The 20,772-nt window shown below is 41.0% G+C and overlaps 1 protein-coding gene across 1 annotated transcript in view; it reads left to right on the top strand.

Annotated features, from left to right (window-relative positions):
- Window positions 1-13,397, top strand: part of LOC117512706 (protein kinase C and casein kinase substrate in neurons protein 1-like) — a 98,647-nt gene extending 85,250 nt beyond the window's left edge. The window contains exons 6-10 of the mRNA XM_034172887.1: window positions 861-1,036; window positions 9,549-9,669; window positions 9,749-9,855; window positions 9,938-10,134; window positions 13,071-13,397. Coding sequence (XP_034028778.1) covers window positions 861-1,036; window positions 9,549-9,669; window positions 9,749-9,855; window positions 9,938-10,134; window positions 13,071-13,180 — 711 coding nt within the window. The 3' untranslated portion in view covers window positions 13,181-13,397. The remainder of the gene's footprint in view (window positions 1-860; window positions 1,037-9,548; window positions 9,670-9,748; window positions 9,856-9,937; window positions 10,135-13,070) is intronic.
- Window positions 13,398-20,772: the final 7,375 nt, after the last annotated feature.

Raw genomic sequence — 20,772 nt, 5'->3', positions numbered from 1 at the left:
ATGAATACTAAATGTAACTAAATTAATTCTAATTCAGCAAAACAAATTTCAAAAATACTAAAAATAAAATAAGGCATAATATAACAAAATGAATATGATATCAGTATCATTTTAATCAATCAAATAAGGGCTTTTCTATCATTTTGGCAACCATAGTGGAAAATGGCCAATCAACCAGACACACTAATAACATGAGAATCACCATTCCAAATTTGGTATTCGTATCAAATACACATTTTTGCCTTTATATGCTTCACTATTTTAGAGAAACAGAGATCCCCTGAGGATACATTAGTTTCTGACAGTATGTTTGACTAAATTACATTTGCTGTTTCTTTTCTATCACAATGACAGCTGACCAGCTGCATTACCCTGCAGAACGTCAGGTTAGGTTCACTCTAAGCTTGAAACAGTCACTAAATACACTGTTCAGTGTGAGTCTTCGCCATGTGATAAGAGCAGTGTTTCACAGCAAAATCTGGGGGAAAACAGGCTGACCTTTGTCTTTAGAAAATGCATTTTTGGCTAAAACGTTCAGAAACTCCTTAGTTAGTCAAAACTAATATGAAAATACATAATTCTCTGTATGTATAATTAGCTTGGTCTGTGCATTTTGATTCATTATTTTTTTAAATAATTATGCTATTTTGAGTGGGTGAAAATGTATGCGAAGCCTTTTCATATTTTTAATATGTCATTGCGAAATGTTTAAACCCACGATTAAACAATAATCCACATTTAGTTCATATAAATTTGGAATAATATGTTACTAATAAGAGAATGTTAAAGCTGTTGCATTGGTAGGGGTGCTCTGTTTTTCCACACAGCCATTAGTTGTGTTTTCTGTTTTTCTGTCACAGGCTAAAGAAAAGTATGAAAAGTCTCTGGAGGAGCTGAACAAGTGCACTCCGCAGTACACAGAGAGCATGGAGCAGGTGTTTGACCAGTGCCAGCAGCATGAAGTCAAGAGGCTGACCTTCCTGAAGGAGGCTTTGCTGGACATCAAACGTCATCTCAACCTCACAGAGAACCAAAGGTTAGTTAAGTACCCGTTTGTTGGACATGAAGTAATTTCCCCAGTAACCAAGGACACACTGAAGAGACTTCATTCCAAAGACTTCTTGTCATCATCATAGGTCACTGCAACACAGGAAGAAGCATCACAAGCCTAAAACACTGTACGAACATGTGACAGTAGAGAACATGCGCACTGTGGCTAAAAGGCCAGTTCAGTTTCAATTTTTTTTTATTTATATAGTGCCAAGAGTGGTGCCAAGCACTCAATGCGCCATAGCCCATAGGATAGGTTCCATTTGGGCATGCAGGGTCCCCCAGCCCTGATTTCCTTGTTGAAAAAATGGTGTCAATAGTGTTGAGAGACCAGCTGATTAGTTCCATGGTTATTCCAAATATAGCTTGAAGAATTCACAGTCTCGTGAAGTTGGAACTTTTGAAGGTTGGAGCAGAGATAGAAAAACACAGAGGAGAGGAGAGAGGAGGAGATGTGACTGCCCTCCTCGAAGTCCCAGCTTTTTGAAGGTGGAGCTCTGCATATACAGCAGACATCAAAAAGGCATCCATAAAATGAATGGGTAAACAGTAGTATGGCTACGAGCACATATGCTATGCGAAAATGAGGCATAAGGAGATTTATTATGGAAGTAAAGTTGAAGGGAGTTGGGCTTTGACTTTAAGTGTGTGTGGGGGTGTGAATGTGTTTGTCTATATGTGGCCCTGTGACAAACTGGCATCCTGTCAAGGGTGCACCCTCCCTCACGCCTTATGACTGCTGGGATAGGCTCCAACACCCCCATGACCCTTAACTGGAATAAGCGGGGAGAAAAAATGGATGGATAGCAATAATAAGGCGAGCCTCTTGATTTACTAGTCATTTTACGCTCCTGTCCTCACCTTTGATCACTTTGGGTAATGGCAGAAAGAATAATGTTGCGGATACAAGTGGTGGACATGAGATTCCTCTGTTGGGTATCTCGGCTTACATTCTAGGACAGGTTGAGAAGCTTAATTATTGGGGAGGAACTCAGAGTACAGTCGCTGATTCTTTGCATTGAATGGCGCCACCTCAGGTGGTTTGGGGGCATCTGGTGAGGATGCCCTCAGGTGGTCTCCCTCGTGAGATCTTCCAGACGCGTCCAACTAGGAGGAGGCCCCAGGGAAGACCCAGGATACCCTGAAGGGATTATATTTCCCAGCCTTCTTGGGAATGCCAAGGGATCCCCCAGGAAGAGTTAAAGGATTTGGCAATTTGGCCAAGGATAGGGAAGCACGGGATAACCTGCTTGGTCTACTGCCACCACAACCCAGACACAGGTAAGCGGTAGAAAATGAAATGGAATATAACATTTATTATTTTACAATTACCAGCAAGAATAATTCACTGTGGTTTCATGAGATTAGAATGAGCCCTTTATATCTACATGAGAGCGGGCCCGCTCGCCATGTGGCAGCGCCATGTTCATACAATAACCCAAAATGGACATACTTGCTCCACCTTTCATGTTTTGCAGTGCAGCCAGAAGATTGAAGATAAAAGAAAGCCTATCCCAGCAGTCATAGGGCATGAGGAGGGGTACACCCTGGACAGGACGCCAGTCTGTCGTAGGGCCACATACAGACAAACAAATATATTCAGACCTACGGACAATTTAAAGTTTCCAATCCACCTGATCTGCATGTTTTTGGATGTGGGAGGAAGCCGGAGAACCCACGCAAACACGGGGAGAACATGCAAACTCCACACAGAAAGGCCACAGGTGGGAATCAAGCGCATGACCTTCTCACTGTGAGGCAACAGTGCTAACCACTAATCCACCGTGCTGCCCTAAATCCTAACCACTGTAGCTTTAAATTTTTAAATGTTTCTGGTTTTGAATCTGTCATTTCAGCGATGCTCGATGGGTGCATATATATATTTGGGCCAAAAAAAAACAAAAAACTTATTTTGCTTTATTTTTACTCAAAAATATAATCCATCCAAATTCATCACACATGGGTTGTGTCACTTTCTGTTACATTCATTAGTTCAGATTGATTAAATTCAGCTGAATTTTCAGCCAGGCATGTATTTCTCATTAGTGTTCAGGCTTGCAGTGATGAAACAGCTCGTGAGGTTTCTGCCAAACAGTGAGCGATTGTCATAATTTTGGGTGTTTGCAAAATGCGCACATCATCAAAGCCACAATAATAGCACACTGATTTTTAACCCCTTTTGCCAAACCTGCTGTTTTTGATTAGATTGATTTTAAAATGTATTTTAAAACATTTTTTTTTAAATGTGTCCATGGATTAAAAGAGTGCGTCCAAAATACTGTAATTTTAATTTTAATTTAATTTAATTTTAATGTAATTTTAATTACATTATGTGGACCCATTCTGATAACATGCAACCAATGTACATACAGTTGTATGTAAAGGTTTGGGTAACCCTGATGATTGCCATGATTTTCCTTTATAAATCATTGGTTGTTTGGATCAGCAATTTCAGTTAAATATATCATAGCAGACAAACACAGTGATATTTGAGAAGTGAAATGAATGAATTTTATAGGATTTACAGAAAGTGTCCAAATTAGGCAGGTGCATAAATTTGGGCACCCCAACAGAAAAAAATACATCAATATTTAGTAGATCCTCTTTTTGCCAAAATAACAGCCTCAAAACACTTTCTATAGCTTCCAATGAGAGTCTGGATTCTGGTTGAAGGTATTTTGGACCATTCTTCTTTACAAAACATCTCCAGTTCAGTCAGGTTTGTTGGTTTCTGAGCATGGACAGCCCACTTAAAATCACACCACAGATTTTCAATAATATTCAGGTCTGGGGACTGAGATGGCCATTCCAGAATGTTGTACTTGTTCCTCTGCATGAATGAAAGGCTCATTAAAAGTCTGCTAATGAGCCTTTCATTGTATTCAGGTGTGTTGGAGCAGGGAGACAACTAAGAGTGTCAGGAAGGTGGCTCTCAAGGACAGAACTTGGCCACCCCTGCCTTAGTAGATGTGGAGCAGTGTTTAGGGTCATTGTCTTGTTGAAAGATCCAGCCCCGGCACAACTTCAACTTTGTCACTGATTCATGAATATTGTTCTCAATAATCTGCTGATATTGACTGGAATCCATGTGACCCTCAACTTTAACAACCCCAATTCCAATTAAGTTGGGACGTTGTGTAAAATGTAAATAAAAACAGAATACAATGATTTGAAAATCCTCTTCAACCTATATTCAATTGAATACACCACAAAGACAAGATATTTAATGTTCAAACTGATAGACTTTGTTGTGTTTGTGCAAATATTTGCTCATTTTGAAATGGATGCCTGCAACACATTTCAAAAAAGTTGGGACGGGGCAACAAAAGACTGGGAAAGTTGATAAATGCTCAAAGAACAACTAATTGGAAACAGGTGAGTGTCATGATTGGGTATAAAAGGAGCATCCCCAAAAGGCTCAGCCATTCACAAGCAAAGATGGGGTGAGGATCACCACTTTGTGAACAACTGCATGAAAAAATAGTCCAACAGTTTGAGAACAATGTTTCTCGGTGTTCAGTTGCAAGGAATTTGGGGATTCCATCATTTACAGTCCATAATATAATCAGAACACTCAGAGAATCTGGAGAACTTTCTAAACGTAAGCGACAAGGCTGAAAACCAACATTGAATGCCCGTGACCTTCAATCCCTCAGATGGCACTGCATTAAAAAACATCATCATTGTGTAAAGCAGGGGTGCCCAACCTTTTTTGAACCGAGATCTACTTTTAAAGGTGACAGTGTATCAAGATCTACCGAGCCATATGGAATGCCACAGCATAGCTGCAACATCTTGTGCACCAGTATAATAACACAATTTTCTGGCAGGTTTTAACAATAATAATGCATCATTGAAGTAAATGTGCATGGTGGAAAAGAATAAGCACAAGTAGGCCTAGGACTGGCCTCAAGTTGGAAAAGTTGTCCCTACCTTAGTGGGACTTCTGGCCCCGAGAGGAGGAAGCTCGTCTGTCATAGTCCGGACAGGAGGAGCTGAGTGCAGCCGTAAGCAGGCACTCTCTGTCTGCATTAGATTACAGATTTGGACATTCATGTCAGGTGTTGCTTTGGATTTGAGCTCAATGTCATTTTTCAGTCTGAGGATCCAGGTTGAAGAGTGATGCTACTTTGGATGTTATACAGTCCACATCTATATTTTCCCCAAATGGAAAACAGAGAAAACTGACAACAGGCTCTTTGGATGCATGTACGCAATTTGGTGGGGGATAGGGGGGCCATGTCCCCCCCCCACCTTTTCAACCGGAGGGGCAGAATACGAGGGCTGTCAATAAAGTATAGGTCCTTTTTATTTTTTTCAAAAATTATATGGATTTCATTCATATGTTTTTACGTCAGACATGCTTGAACCCTCGTGCACATGCGTGAGTTTTTCCACGCCTGTCGGTGACATCATTCGCCTGTGAGCACTCCTTGTGGGAGGAGTCGTCCAGCCCCTCATCGGAATTCCTTTGTCTGAGAAGCTGCTGAGAGACTGGCGCTTTATTTGATCAAAATTTTTTCTAAACCTGTGAGACACATCGAAGTGGACACGGTTCGAAAAATTAAGCTGGTTTTCGGTGAAAATTTTAACAGCTGATGAGAGATTTTCAGGTGATACTGTCGCTTTAAGGACTTCCCACAGTGCGAGACATCGCGCAGCGCTCTCAGGCGCCGTCGTCAGCCTGTTTCAAGCTGAAAACCTCCACATTTCAGGCTCTATTGATCCAGGACGTCGTGAGAGAACAGAGAAGTTTCAGAAGAAGTCGGTTTCAGCATTTTATCTGGATATTCCACTGTTAAAGGAGATTTTTTTAATGAAAGATGTGCGGACGGATTGCAGCGTCGGCTCGCAGCCGCCGCGACGCTCCGCCACAGGAAAAACACCTCTGTTGGAAGCCTTAAGGACAAGTTGGAACATGCCCAACTGTTAAACAATTTCTCATATACTCACTCCACTGAAAGCCATCAAACGCCGCCTGGATTTTACAAATGGTTATCAACACGGAGGTGTTTCTCCTGTGCCGCCGCACCGCGCTGGCTGCGTCCTGACGCGCGGACCCGTCTGCACGTCTTTCATTAAAAAAATCTCCTTTAACAGTGGAATATCCAGATAGAATGCCGAAACCAACTTCTTCTGAAACTTCTCTGTTCTCTCACGACGTCCTGGATCATTAGAGCCTGAAATGTGGAGGTTTTCAGCTTGAAACAGGCTGATGATGGCGCCTGGGAGCGCTGCGCGACGTCCCGCTCCGTGGGAAGTCCTTAAAGCGACAGTATCACCTCAAAATCTCTCATCAGCCGTTAAAATTTTCACCGAAAACCAGCTTAATTTTTCGAACCGTGTCCACTTCGATGTGCCTCACAGGTTTAGAAAAAATTTTGATCAAACAAAGCGCCAGTCTCTCAACAACTTCTCAGACAAAGGAATTCCGACGAGGGGCTGGACGACTCCTCCCACAAGGAGTGCTCACAGGCGAATGACGTCACCGACAGGCGTGGAAAAACTCACACATGCGCACGAGGGTTCAAGCATGTCTGACGTAAAAACATATGAATGAAATCCATATAGTTTTTGAAAAAAATAAAAAGGACCGTTACTTTATTGACAGACTTCGTATGGTATGTCTCCCCCACCTTCTGACATATATGTGTGTACTTGAAACATGCTATGCCAGTCTTACGTGCAAAACCATGTCAGAATAGTATCTTTGTTTTTGGAAGTTTGTATTTTTAGCAGCATTGACTTGTTTACACCTGTTTCTTGTTTGTCACATTCTGAATTTTCTGGGACTGCATTTGCCCAGATTTGAAACCAAAAATAGTTGCCACTAGGGTCTAGTGTCTACACATAAGTATCAATGGACCATATGCTAATTTACTAAATTCTGAAAGCTAGAAAAGGAAATCAGAAAAGCTGTCTGGGACCTCAGAAAGCCCATCTGCAATTATTGCTTGATCTCCAAAATCAGTCTATGCAAGCGAAATTATGTTCAGTATGAGTGTTGTCATTAGTGCCACTTTGAAAATTAAATTCATGATAAGTAATTTATCCTAAACATATGAGCTGTTGTATCAATTGTATTACATTACTAAGCCAGATATATAGATTTATAACACAAAAACGTCAAAGGGGGTAATAGAGATAAGTGTAAAGATGATTGAATATATCATTGGAGCAGTAAACTGATCACTCCATGTGAACGTCACGCAGAACGCTGCTGCGTTCGGTACCATCTGAAATTACAGGACTGTTGCCATGAGCAACAGCTGAGTTGTTTCAAACTCAGCTGTTGCTTGTGGCAGGAATGTGGTTTTTGTTTTACTTTTGGTAAAAAAAAAAAAAAAAAAATCATTGTATCCACAAAAAAGATTAATTCTGGCCTATATAAGGTGCCTGAGCCCAGTGAAGCAGACCTCCCACCCACATAAAAAAAATCTAAGCAAACAAGCTATAATTTCCCACGGTACATGAACGCAGCAGCGATCTGCTCGGTGATCATGCGGACTGATCGGTTTACTGCTCTGATGATATATTCCAGTGTCTTTTCACTTATCTCTATTACCCCCTTTGACAGCTTTGTGTTATAAATCAATGTATATGGCTTAGTAACGTAATCTGCTGAGCCACCTAACGTCTGTGTTCAGCAGATGTGTGTCTCCTCCAGCTGTGAACAGAATAAATGCGTCCTCAGACTCCTGGCCCGAACAGAACACTGCAGACTTGTTCACCACATTCATCACTCTTTGTATTTATGGACCATGAACCATTGAGCCGACTTTTCAATTCCTCAGCTTTTCGAGCGAGCAGAGAGGTTTTAGCCGGGTTATCATTAGAAGTTAGCATTGTATTTCTTGTGAATCGTCTGAAATGCCGCTCCAAATTCCCTTTCTTCAGTAAAACCATTTACATTGCAGATAAGACAGATGGATTTCCCATGCGAATAAATGAAAAAATAATACAAGATGAAAATTATAATTCTTCTTTTCTTATCCACCATAGAAGAAGAGCTCTTCTTCTTCTCTGGGGTTTAATGGCAGCCGGCGTCCATGTTGATGCATTGCTGCCACCTGTTGCATCAGTCTGTTATAGCAGCACTAAATCCTTTCAAGTCCAGGGACAGACTTTTTTTTTTTTTCATGCGATCGCCTGGAACTCAGCCTGCGATTGACTGGTCGATCGCGATGTAAGGTGTAAAGGATCAAGTGTAAAGGATCTTACAGTGTGGGCTCAGGAACACTTCAGAAAACCATTGTCAGTTAACACAGGTCATCATGCCTATCTCGGCTTTCAGTGCTTACCAGTCGAGTGAGTATAAGATAAATTGTGGAGAGCTGGGCTTGTCCCAACTTGTCCTTTAACACTCCGAAACGGAGGTGTTCCTTTGTCTCGCTTCATCAGCGAATCGGTCGTGAGTCGCGAAGCCTCCGCGCGGCTTTTTGTGACAAAATCTCTTGTTAAAAGTGAAATCTGCCGGAAAATGGCTGATGTCCAGCTCTTGTGATAACCAAACAAATTGCACACAACGGTCCCGGCTCCACACAGCAATCCGTTTAGAAATGATGTGGTGGTTTCTGCCTCTTGATGGTGGCTCGGAGCGTGGCGCGCCGTGCGCCATTGTGGGCCGTCCTTAAAGCTGTAGTAACACTCCATATTCTCTGTGAAGCCCGTAAAACTTTCACTGAAAGCCAGATAAATTTTTCGAATGGTTTCCAGCTGCTTGTCTCTAACAGTTTCTGAAAAAATTCTGATGGAAAAAAAGCCCAAATCATTCCGCCATTTCCTCACAATGAAACAACGACGAGAGGGGTGGACCAGTGCTCACTCAAAGCCTGCCCACAGGCGAATGACGCAACTGACAGGCGTGGAAAAACTCACGCATGCGCACGAGGTTCAAGGTTGGCTGATGTAAAAACATATGAATCAAATCCATATAGTTTTTGCATAAAATAAAAAGGTTGGATTCTTTTCTCACAGACCTCATATCTTGTCTTTGTGGTGTATTCAATTGAATATAGGTTGAAGAGGATTTGAAAATCATTGTATTCTGTTTTTATTTACATTTTACACAACGTCCCAACTTCATTGGAATTGTAGTAGTAATTATGGTGAATTACCATTATTTGTTGATTTTCAATTCAACACATTTATAGACAACAGTACAGCTAAAGGTGATTAATGGTGTATGTCAACAGAATCATATGTTTTATTTTTGTAAATTGAACAAAACTGGATGTTTTGTTACCTATTTGAAAGTATTACATTTATTCATGAACTTTAAAATCAGATTGGGATCCTAGGACTAGTGGACCCTCCCCCAGCCACTAACCCTTGTACTGACTGCACCAGGTTCTGCAGAAAATCTGACTCTCCATTTATGACTCAACTTGGGATCTAAACCTAAAATTTTAGCAACATGGCTGGTCCTTTTTGTTTTTGTCAGCGTCCACACTTTCCTACTGTTCTCCCTACTGAATGTCTTCAGTTTTCCTCTCCAGCTATGCCACACTATACAGAGAACTGGAGCGCACGATCCTGGCTGCTAACACACAAGAGGACCTGAAGTGGTTCAGCAACAATCACGGTCCTGGGATGCACATGAACTGGCCAGTCTTCGAGGTACAACATCACGCTACAACACTCACTGCTATTCTTTTATTTTACGCTCAAGTGCTTCTTTTCACTCTCTCTCCTGCAGGAATACAACCCAGATCAGGCCGCTGCACCTCCAAAGAAGAAGAAACCAGAAGGAGCTCCACCCACTCCAAGTACTGACCATGTGGCACCACCTGGTGACCGCAGCAGGTTAGTTCCACAAAAGAGTTGCTTTTTTCCTATTCTCCTCAAATTGCTCCCTTGTCACAGCAGCATGTTCTCTCACCTGCAGCGTGAGCAGCTATGATAAGAACCAGGCTTACTCGACTGAGTGGTCCGATGACGAGCAGCCTGCTGCGTACTCTGGTAATGAAAATGGAGGAAACGGAAACTCGTTTGAAGATGATTCCAGCACTGGGAAAGGGGTCCGTGTGCGTGCGCTCTATGACTATGAAGGCCAAGAACAGGATGAGCTGTCCTTCAAAGCAGGTAACCATCAGTGATTCGTTTCCAGATGGCTACGAGTGTATAATTTTATCTTTTCGTCTTGACTCGCACATTTGTTAAAAATAAATTGGGACGCCAGGGCGGGATGTAGAAAGCAAAAAGACCAAATCAAGCTTGGGACATCTGGTCAGAAATCACCAACTCTGACTTGATTTCTATTCTAAATCTTTCTTCTTGAACAGGAGACAACAGTGATTCGTCAGTAGGCACATGGAAACAAATTACAGGCATTTAACACCAATTAACGAGCTTCATGGGAAACGGTTTGAAAGAGTGCTTTCGACGCCCGTACAGTGACATCACTAACAAATTAAAGATGAGCTTCACACGCGCAAACGAATTAACCACAGCTGTGCGTCATCAAGCTGGTTACCCCAGTGTATCCATCCATTCTATTTTAACCTGGATTAAAATAACTTGAATTTGTTGCCTCAATGCGTGGCTACATGCTCAGAATCTACAATGTCTAAATTCGGTTGATGGACTATAAAAGAACCTTTTAATGCAGATTCAGATCCAGGAAATGTTTTGCATCTTTTATTAACATCACCAATAAAAACCCATTCTCACTTGAAAGGTCTGAAATGTTGTCCTTACCTTGGAACACCTTCAAGAGTCCAGTGGAACGTGCATCGTGTTTTAACCATGGCTACATTTTCAAGATGTTCACAAATGTATTTTTTCTCTCATAATCTTTGATGTAATTTTTTTTTTTTGCACTTCCATGGAGCCACTGTCATCGTACATCGTGTTTTTGCAAAAATGGCGACAATGGACTAATTGTGCGCTTGGATCATTGCAATCCAGGACCCAAGTTAGTTCTATGTTGCGGTGGATGCAGCGACCAGTGTTGCCACCTCGTGCTCCCAAATTTGGCTTGCATGGTAGGCAGTATGAGCCAAACGTTTGGACACACTTTCCCATTCACTTGAAGCTGGGCGTGATGCGTTATCACACCACGCAATAGACCGGCATGTTACAGCATCAAACTGCACACTAGATCACATTCATTGGAAACATCTGTTTGTAACAAGTTACCCATTGGTCAGCTAAAAATGGGGGTGAAAAGCATTTAACAATTTATTGCTTGATGGACTTTCCCGGGACGTGGCCAGGTCAGGGTTACTGTGCACAATAGTGCAAAGTATTCACAGTGCTTCACTTTTTCCACATTTTATGTTACAGCCTTATTCCAAAATGGGGTAAATCAATTTCATTCCTCAAAATTCTACTCACAACACCCCGTAATGACAACATGAAAAAAATGTATGTGAATTTTTTTGCAAATTTATTAAAAAAAAACTAAGAAAGTAGCACTGGTGCCTCACAGCAAGAAGGTTGTGGGATCGCTTCTTGCCCTTTCTGTGTGGGGTTTGCATGTTCTGCCTGTGTTTGTGTGGGTTTCCTCCAGGCACTCCAGTTTCCTCCTACAATCAAAAACATGCTTATTTAGGGTCTGCTCCTATCTCTGCCCCTGACCAAGGCAGCATCTCTACATCTGGAGTTGGTCTGAACTGTGGTCTGAACCGCTGGACTGTGGCTGCCCACTGCTCTTAGTGGTTGGATTGTGTCTAACTGTAAATTAGGATGGGTTAAATGTAGAGGACAAATTTCATTGTATATGTATGTACAATGACAATGACTATTATATTATACTTTGTTGATGCACCTTTGGCAGCAATTACAGCCTCAAGTGTTCGCGAATATGATGCCACAAGCTTGGTGCACCTATCTTTGGGCAGTTTTGTCCATTCCTCTTTGCAGTAGCTCTCAAGCACCATGAGGTTGGATGGGGCATGTTGGTGCACAGCCGTTTTCAGATCTCTCCAGAGATGTTCCATGAGACCTCGGGCTGGGACACATGAGGACATTCACAGAGTTGTCCTGAAGCCACCCCTTTGATATCTTGAATGTGTCCTTAGGGTCACTGTCCTGCTGAAAGATGTACCGTTGCCCCATTCTGAGGTCAAGAGCACTCTGAAGCAGATTTCTTTGTTTGTTTGTTTTATATATATATATATAAATTTGCAAAAATCTAAAAAAATAAAACTTTTTCACATTGTCATTATGGGGTATTGAGTGTTGAATTTTGAGGGAAAAAATGAATTTCATCCATTTTGGAATAAGGCTGAAACATAACAAAATGTGGAAAAAGTGAAACGCCGTGAATACTTTCTGGATGCACCGTAACAGACGGAGGTAAATGAGCTTTACCTTCGTGCTTGACTACTTGATAGAACCAAACTTAAATTGACTTGCTTAAGTAAAATGTGTCAGGTAATGTTCCTCTATTGCTCGCTATCTTGTTAATGTCTGGTTAGCAGTGGAAAGATGTCTTGTAAATCACTTCAGAGGCATTATCTGGTTGCAAAAACAGGGTTTTTAGATTTAAGTGTTTATTTCTTATTTACTTTTACAAGATATAAGAGAATAATGTGAACAATATTAGACATACAGCGATTCAGATGCCTCAGTGCGTATTCCACCATCTTTTATTATTTTGTCTGAGCAACCAATCATGTTGACTTCACTCATACTGGCAGTTTCACTCAACAAATGGATAAAATAGACATCTCATCTATCTTGGCTCCGCCTCACTGGCAGTAAAGCAACCACTTGTCTTTCGTCACTGTAAACCACCCACTCTGAATGAAAATGGAACGGCAGCTGGTTGCTTTGCCACTGTCTCTTGTAACTAACCCGATGACGTTGTTGGAGCGTGATCTTCTCAATGGATATTGGCAAAGCAGAACGGAGCTTATGCCACTCATCTGTCAAAATTTGCACCCCTTCGTGAGGTTAGACTGTCTTATAGTAAAGACGGTTGAACAGCCATCTGGTTTAAACTAAATTTCAAGTCAAATGTCGACTGCAGTATGTGACACTACGCTTCACAATGATTGGCGTCTCCTTCACAGGTGATGAACTGACCAAAACTGAGGACGAAGACGAGCAGGGCTGGTGTCGAGGTCGCTTGGACAACGGCCGAGAGGGACTGTACCCGGCCAATTACGTCGAGCCAATCTAGTCACATTAGCAGACAAGGACACGCCATTGGAGGCTGCTTGAACTGTCCCGTCCAACCGCACCGCACATAGCCAGAGACTTAACGAACAACACGTCCCTCGCCCCAACAGATGCGCAGAGCAGTCTCGCTTAAATACCAACTTAGTAACCTACAAGACAGTAAAGATATCAATATTTTATCCTGCATTTGGGCTGGGTGGACTTAACACATCTAAAAACAGGAGCGGCAATTATTCCGGTATATACACACTCAGTGATACCATCAAGACCGCAAGAACACACTTTGCTTCTCTGTGTAGCTGTATTTAATATGTAATGCAGCTTATTTAAAATTGCAGTCTACTGCAGTCTGTGAAAATGGGAAGATAATATAATCAGTTACACCCATTAGACAAAGACAAGCTTCTCTAAACTGCATTGTGTATATACTGTGTGTGATGCCATGTTTATGTAGCATTTCTAATGCTGTGCGTTGCTCAGTCATCATTCTGTCATCAGGAATGCTGTGTTGTGTTTAACAGTACCACAGACAGTAATCCTCTATTTGTTTTTTTTTGTTGTTGTTGTTGTTTTTTGGTTTGTTTTTTTTTTGTTTTTTGTTTTGTTTTGTTTTTTTTGTGATTTGGTCCGAGTTTTTTTCCGGTGTATGCAGTGCTATGTGTTTTAACTGTTTCTGAACTTGCATAGCAGCATGTGCTATACGGGAACACACGTTTTTTCCTCGGGATTCCTACAGCCGAGTTTTGGCTCCGCGACTCGAAGCAAGACTTCGACTACAACTTCAGGGTTCACTTTGAGCATCACGTGCTTCTGAACACACGTCAGTATTCATAATATGAAAGCTAGCTGATGATCTGATTTTGTTTTCTTTTTTTTGTTTTGTTTTCCAACATGTGTTTTTCGTAGCATCACAGTCATTTGACGATGTCGTCGCGCAATCCGCAGAAAACGATACGCGACACCTGCAGACGCTTTCATTCCGGCTTCAGTACTTCAGGTGTCATTTTAAATCCACTACGTTAAGCGACGCGTCCCCTCAGACTGTTGTTTTGTCATGGCATGTAAGTAGAGGGGTTTGAACGCTGCGCTTTGATGGGCGCTTTTCTTCCGGAGCAAACGGAGGTGTGTTGATGCGTTACTGTGCTTCAAACTGAAGAGTGAAGCCTCTCAAACAGGACATGAATGTACTAGTGTGTGGGCTTGAATGAGGGCGTGTCGCCCAAACATGGTTGTCCCCTGTCATTGAAAGCCCTGCCTAGCAAAAACAAACAAACACTAGTTGCGTGGCCCATTTCCCTGCAGAGCCAAAGAACGACCCAATACCCAATTTTTTTTTAACGTGCAATAACCTCGCATGTCAAAGAGCTTCACTGCCGCCCAATCCACCCAACCTTCATTCATTGGCAAAAACATGGAAAGTAATGCGCTGTGCATAACGCATCTTACGCACACTGCATTCCATGCCTAAGCAAGATCCTCAACTGGCTTAAAAGAACACTCAACAAAAATATAAACGCAACACTTTTGGTTTTGCTCCCATTTTGTATGAGATGAACTCAAAGATCTAAAACTTTTTCCATATACACAATATCACCATTTCCCTCAAATATTGTTCACAAACCAGTCTAAATCTGTGATAGTGAGCACTTCTCCTTTGCTGAGATAATCCATCCCACCTCACAGGTGTGCCATATCAAGATGCTGATTAGACACCATGATTAGTGCACAGGTGTGCCTTAGACTGCCCACAATAAAAGGCCACTCTGAAAGGTGCAGTTTTGTTTTATTGGGGGGGGGGATACCAGTCAGTATCTGGTGTGACCACCATTTGCCTCATGCAGTGCAACACATCTCCTTCGCATAGAGTTGATCAGGTTGTCAATTGTGGCCTGTGGAATGTTGGTCCACTCCTCTTCAATGGCTGTGCGAAGTTGCTGGATATTGGCAGGAACTGGTACACGCTGTCATATACGCCGGTCCAGAGCATCCCAAACATGCACAATGGGTGACATGTCTGGTGAGTATGCCGGCCATGCAAGAACTGGGACATTTTCAGCTTCCAAGAATTGTGTACAGATCCTTGCAACATGGGGCCGTACATTAACCTGCTGCAACATGAGGTGATGTTCTTGGATGTATGGCACAACAATGGGCCTCAGGATCTCGTCACGGTATCTCTGTGCATTCAAAATGCCATCAATAAAATGCACCTGTGTTCTTCGTCCATAACAGACGCCTGCCCATACCATAACCCCACCGCCACCAACGGCCACTCGATCCACAACATTGACATCAGAAAACCGCTCACCCACACAACGCCACACACGCTGTCTGCCATCTGCCCTGAACAGTGTGAACCGGGATTCATCCGTGAAGAGAACACCTCTCCAACGTGCCAAATGCCAGCGAATGTGAGCATTTGCCCACTCAAGTCGGTTACGACGACAAACTGGAGTCAGGTCAAGACCCCAATGAGGACGACGAGCATGCAGATGAGCTTCCCTGAGATGGTTTCTGACAATTTGTGCAGAAATTCTTTGGTTATGCAAACCGATTGTTTCAGCAGCTGTCCGAGTGGCTGGTCTCAGACGATCTTGGAGGTGAACATGCTGGATGTGGAGGTCCTGGGCTGGTGTGGTTACACGTGGTCTACGGTTTGTGAGGCTGGTTGGATGTACTGCCAAATTCTCTGAAACGCCTTTGGAGACGGCTTATGGTAGAGGAATGAACATTCAATACACGAGCAACAGCTCTGGTTGACATTCCTGCTGTCAGCATGCCAATTGTACGCTCCCTCAAATCTTGCAACATCTGTGGCATTGCGCTGTGTGATAAAACTGCACCTGTCAGAGTGGCCTTTATTGTGGGCAGTCTAAGGCACACCTGTGCACTAATCATGGTGTCTAATCAGCATCTTGATATGGCACACCTGTGAGGTGGGATGGATTATCTCAGCAAAGGAGAAGTGCTCACTATCACAGATTTAGACTGGTTTGTGAACAATATTTGAGGGAAATGGTGATATTGTGTATGTGGAAAAAGTTTTAGATCTTTGAGTTCATCTCATACAAAATGGGAGCAAAACCAAAGGTGTTGCATTTATATTTTTGTTGAGTGTATAACCAGAACAGTGTGCATCAAAGGATAATTAGGGAACTGCATCGCCTACTTAAAAGGCAGCGATGCGCTTTTTTTATCGCAGTTGTCCAGACATTTTTAAATTTTACTGGACCAGCAGCAGTCATATGTGTTAAGCTCTGCATCCACAACAGGATTTCACTGGTTTGGGTCTCACATACACACATGCACACCCACACACAGAGGAGCAGAAACACATCACCAGCTCGACAAGTTGTCTTAGCGGTAAAGCTGTCCAGCATAGCAAAAACGACTCCAATCATCAGACCGTCCTGCATCCTCTACACGCATATGCACACACAAACAATATCAAACGCACACATCAAAAACATGCAAGTTCAAACACATATTCAGCATTATCAGGTGAATACTTTGGGGAAAATGTCTTTGTCATCCAGTGTGTATGAGTTGTGGAAATGTAAAAAGAGAAAAAAAAAAGCAACAAAAAAAAATTGCAAGTGATTGACTATTAAGACAAAATGTAGTGTTATACATGTAAATGTGATTTATTAAAATAACAGAAATGGAAAACATATTAAGTAATAGATAACGAGTTTCATTGCGATGGAGTTGTGTGTACCATAAAAGCGTGACGTTATCCCACGCTGTCAGATTTGTATATGATGATGTAATTTAAAGATTATATTCTATTGTAACTGTACAACTGTGTTGAGTCGAAAATGAGACCTAAACATGTGGAGGCAGTAAAAAGGTGTAAATGTAAACGCTTTTTTATGTTGATGATCTCTTCCTTATGCACATAACGGGACCGCGGCTTGTGTTGCGTGAACCCTATCTTAGTGGTCTAGACAATGTTTGTTCATAGTTAGTGACGTACTTTTATCTCCTAACTGGTGTAGTGCCTGTTCATCTTGATGTAACAAGACGTTCAGTTCAATATGCAAAAAGATGATTACGATCACAGATTATAACGATGACAGCAATGAAAAACCTTAATGACATATGTTGTGGTGGTGTCAATATTTGGTTTGAAAGGGAAACACGTTTGCTGAAAAATGTGTCTGTGTGGTTTTTGTGTGTGTGTGTTGGGGGTTCCATGTGTGAGTTTTGAAGGTGCTCTAAGTATTATTACTATCAGTATTATTACTAGTAGTCGTAGTATGGATGAAGGCTTTGAATGGCTTCAAAGAATAAAAATGAAAAGTAGAATCATTACATATATTACTAGGAACAAATCTATACCAGAAACTTTACTTTTTTCCACAACCGAAACATTTATTTGGTCTATTATTATTATTATTATGTCCAAGGCTTTGAACTGCTTCAAGGAATAAACATGAAAAGAAGAATCAATACATATGTCGTTAGAAATAAAAACTATACCAGAAATGTTACATTTTTTTAATTTTCCAGAACAGAAACATTTATTTTACCAATTATTACACTGGTCAGCGGCAAAAAAAATAATAATTCCTTGCATGGACTTTGGGAACTGATTTAGGGTCATTTTGGAGTGCTGAATCCGAATCTAAGTTAAGATTTCCTCTATCACATCATGTTTTTGTTTTTTTTTTTTTGTTTTTTTGCAATCTGTATGTTCCGTATTGATTTATTACGCAAACATTGCTCATTCACTCACAAGTTTGACAGCACTAATCATGCACAAAAGCATAGTTTCTAAATCAGGTTCGCAAAACGTGAACAAGAGCCGTAACGTTGTTTTGCTTTTGCTTCAATGCTTGATACAGGAAATATGTTTTCATATCTCAAAAACATGATGTGATTGGCAAAAACTAACACCAGATTCAGATTGAGCTCCCCCAAATTACCCAAAATCCATTGGAAAAACTCCATGCAAGAAAAATCGTGTTGACCAGTGTTATTATTATCCATTATAGTACACATCTTTGAATGGCAGACAAATTCATTCAAGTAAAATGTGGTGCGTTCTCCCTGTTACCAACAGAGGTGGTAAATATTGTACTATGGACAGACTAATGTAAAGAAAAATAATGTTGGAAATAATTAGCCAGCTCCAGTTCAGCTAAACAGTGCACCTAGCATAGCCTAGCTTGTTAAGAGTAGCATAGAGTACAGGACTCTGTGTAGGTTCTCAGTCCTCCAAGTGTAGATCAGATGCTCCCTGCGGCGAAACGTTTCCCGGCTAAACAAGAGGTCCAGTTGCTTCAACAAAATTTCAGGAAGCTTCTAAGAACGTACAGAGTAAAACAAAGCCTACATCAATAAACATTTTTCTGACATCCAAAAGATATTAAAGGATTATAAACCGAGCAAGCAAGGTTAATAATTGTTTATTATATGGCTATTATATATATAAACACACAAACTTACTGCTGACGGTGCTGGGCTCGTTCGCTTTCTTCACTTCCACTAGCTTAACAGATGGTCCGCACATTAGCTGGTAAGCTTTTTTCCAATGTTGTTTAGATATTTATGGAGTACGTTCATGTCCAACTTGGTTTTTCTAATCGTGTTTTTATCTTCCTGGTTTGTAACAAAAATACATGTTGTGGACTGATTGTCATGGTAACCGGTCCAATATGGGAAAATATCTGCCCCTAAATCAGCCAATCAGAGCATGCATAGCATGGCAGCCATATAATAATATACAAATAGTGACTGGTTTATTGGGCAGCATAATGGAATGTCACCCCGAGGGATCATTGTTGCCCAAGGCCAAAGGCCGCAGGCAACAATGATCCCTCGGGGTGACATTCCATTATGCTACCCGATAAACCAATCAATCAATCAACATTTATTTATAATAATAAGTAAGTAAATAAATTTATCTTTACAATTGTGTGAAAAATTTGCTAAGTCATCCCGTACCATAGTGAGTTCATGGTACTGTGTTTTAGCCTCTGGCCAGACTTGGAGCACACTGATGCGTAGAACTGTCCCAGTTCATGGTCGAGTGTGGCAGTGGGAAGGTTCTCGAACTCGTCGGATGAAACACCATGCAAATCTTTCCCGTCGCCCTTCGCTAAAAACCCCTTGAACAGTGCGGAACATTTCTTGATACTTTTCGCGGTACTCTCACTGTCTTTCTTGGATAGAAGAGCATTTATCCCATCAGTATCCACGGACGCAAACCTTCTGCTCTCCACCATGATGCTATCTGCGACGCATCACCCCTGCGCATGCGCAAAACATTGTTGCCCCGTTATGACAAAATCGGTCCGCAATCACTCATAATGTTGTCCGAAATGGTGTAGAATCAGTCAGTAATGTGGCTATTGTTAAGTTTGGATGATTTATTGTGAAAAGTATTGCAATATTACACACGAATCAGCCAATCAGAACAAAGGATTTCAGTCAGATGTATAATAAATACTCATATCACTGAGTTACATGGAATGTTCCCGGTATTTAATTTGGTTAGAGACAGTTAAAGTGGAGCCCAAAATGCAAATGTTAAAAACAAATTCTGCTAGGAACAATTATTGGTGCGGGGAATCAATTTTGAAGCCCTGCTTAGTAATAACTTATCATTTTACTGTAGAACCTGAACATAAACCCAAAAAAGACCATGTAAGACACTGTATACTGTGTATTGTGTACCGTACTGGATATACACCAAAAAATGTAATGTGATGTTTGATTTTTCAATTGAAAATCTAAATATGTCAAAAATACTTTCAATCCAACAAAAGTTAAATGCTACTTTTTTCAATTGCTTGAAAGAATCTAATCTTTTAACAGGTAACAAACCTCATTTACAAATAAATACAGAAATAAAACTTTTTTGTTTGTTTTTTGTAGATGTACTGCCTGGTACATGACAACACAAACATAGTTGCAAGCAATTGGTCAACAATAAAATGATTACACAACCTTGATTAAGTAAAGCCCCATTTTATTACCAATTGCAGGAGATCACCAAAAAGAAATCTATTACATTGTTAAAGGTGAAAGATGTGCTTCAAATGGATTAACAGTACTTTATATCAAGACAGGGTTCACAAAATATTCACTTTAGTATATTGCTCTGCAACATCCGTGAACACCTGGAACCAAATAAGAGGATTTACAAGTCACAAATACAATAAAAACAAATATAATTACACACCTTATACAACACCATGAAGAAATATAAAACGAGTACTAAAGGACCATTGTTTGAGTACTGACAAGAGCACGATAGGCAGGAGTGCGTACGCTAACATTCAAAAGTTTGGAGACACCTCATAACTTAGTTTCTCAGCATTTGTTAATTTATTAACCAAGCAACCATCCAATGTATTTTTAAAAGACTTCAGTACTGTGTTTCGATAGCATTCAAATACATGTGGTTATTTGGTTCATACAGTAATGTTCAGAATAATAGTAGTACTATGTGACTAAAAAGATTAATCCAGGTTTTGAGTATATTTCTTATTGTTACATAGGAAACAAGGTACCAGTAGATTCAGTAGATTCTCACAAATCAAACAAGACCAAGCATTCATGATATGCACACTCTTAAGGCAATGA

Source organism: Thalassophryne amazonica, chromosome 6 (genome assembly GCF_902500255.1).
Source record: "Thalassophryne amazonica chromosome 6, fThaAma1.1, whole genome shotgun sequence".
NCBI classification, from domain to species: Eukaryota; Metazoa; Chordata; class Actinopteri; order Batrachoidiformes; family Batrachoididae; genus Thalassophryne; species Thalassophryne amazonica.
The sequence above is the reverse complement of the archived record's forward strand: the minus strand, read 5'-3'. Positions and strand labels throughout refer to the sequence as shown.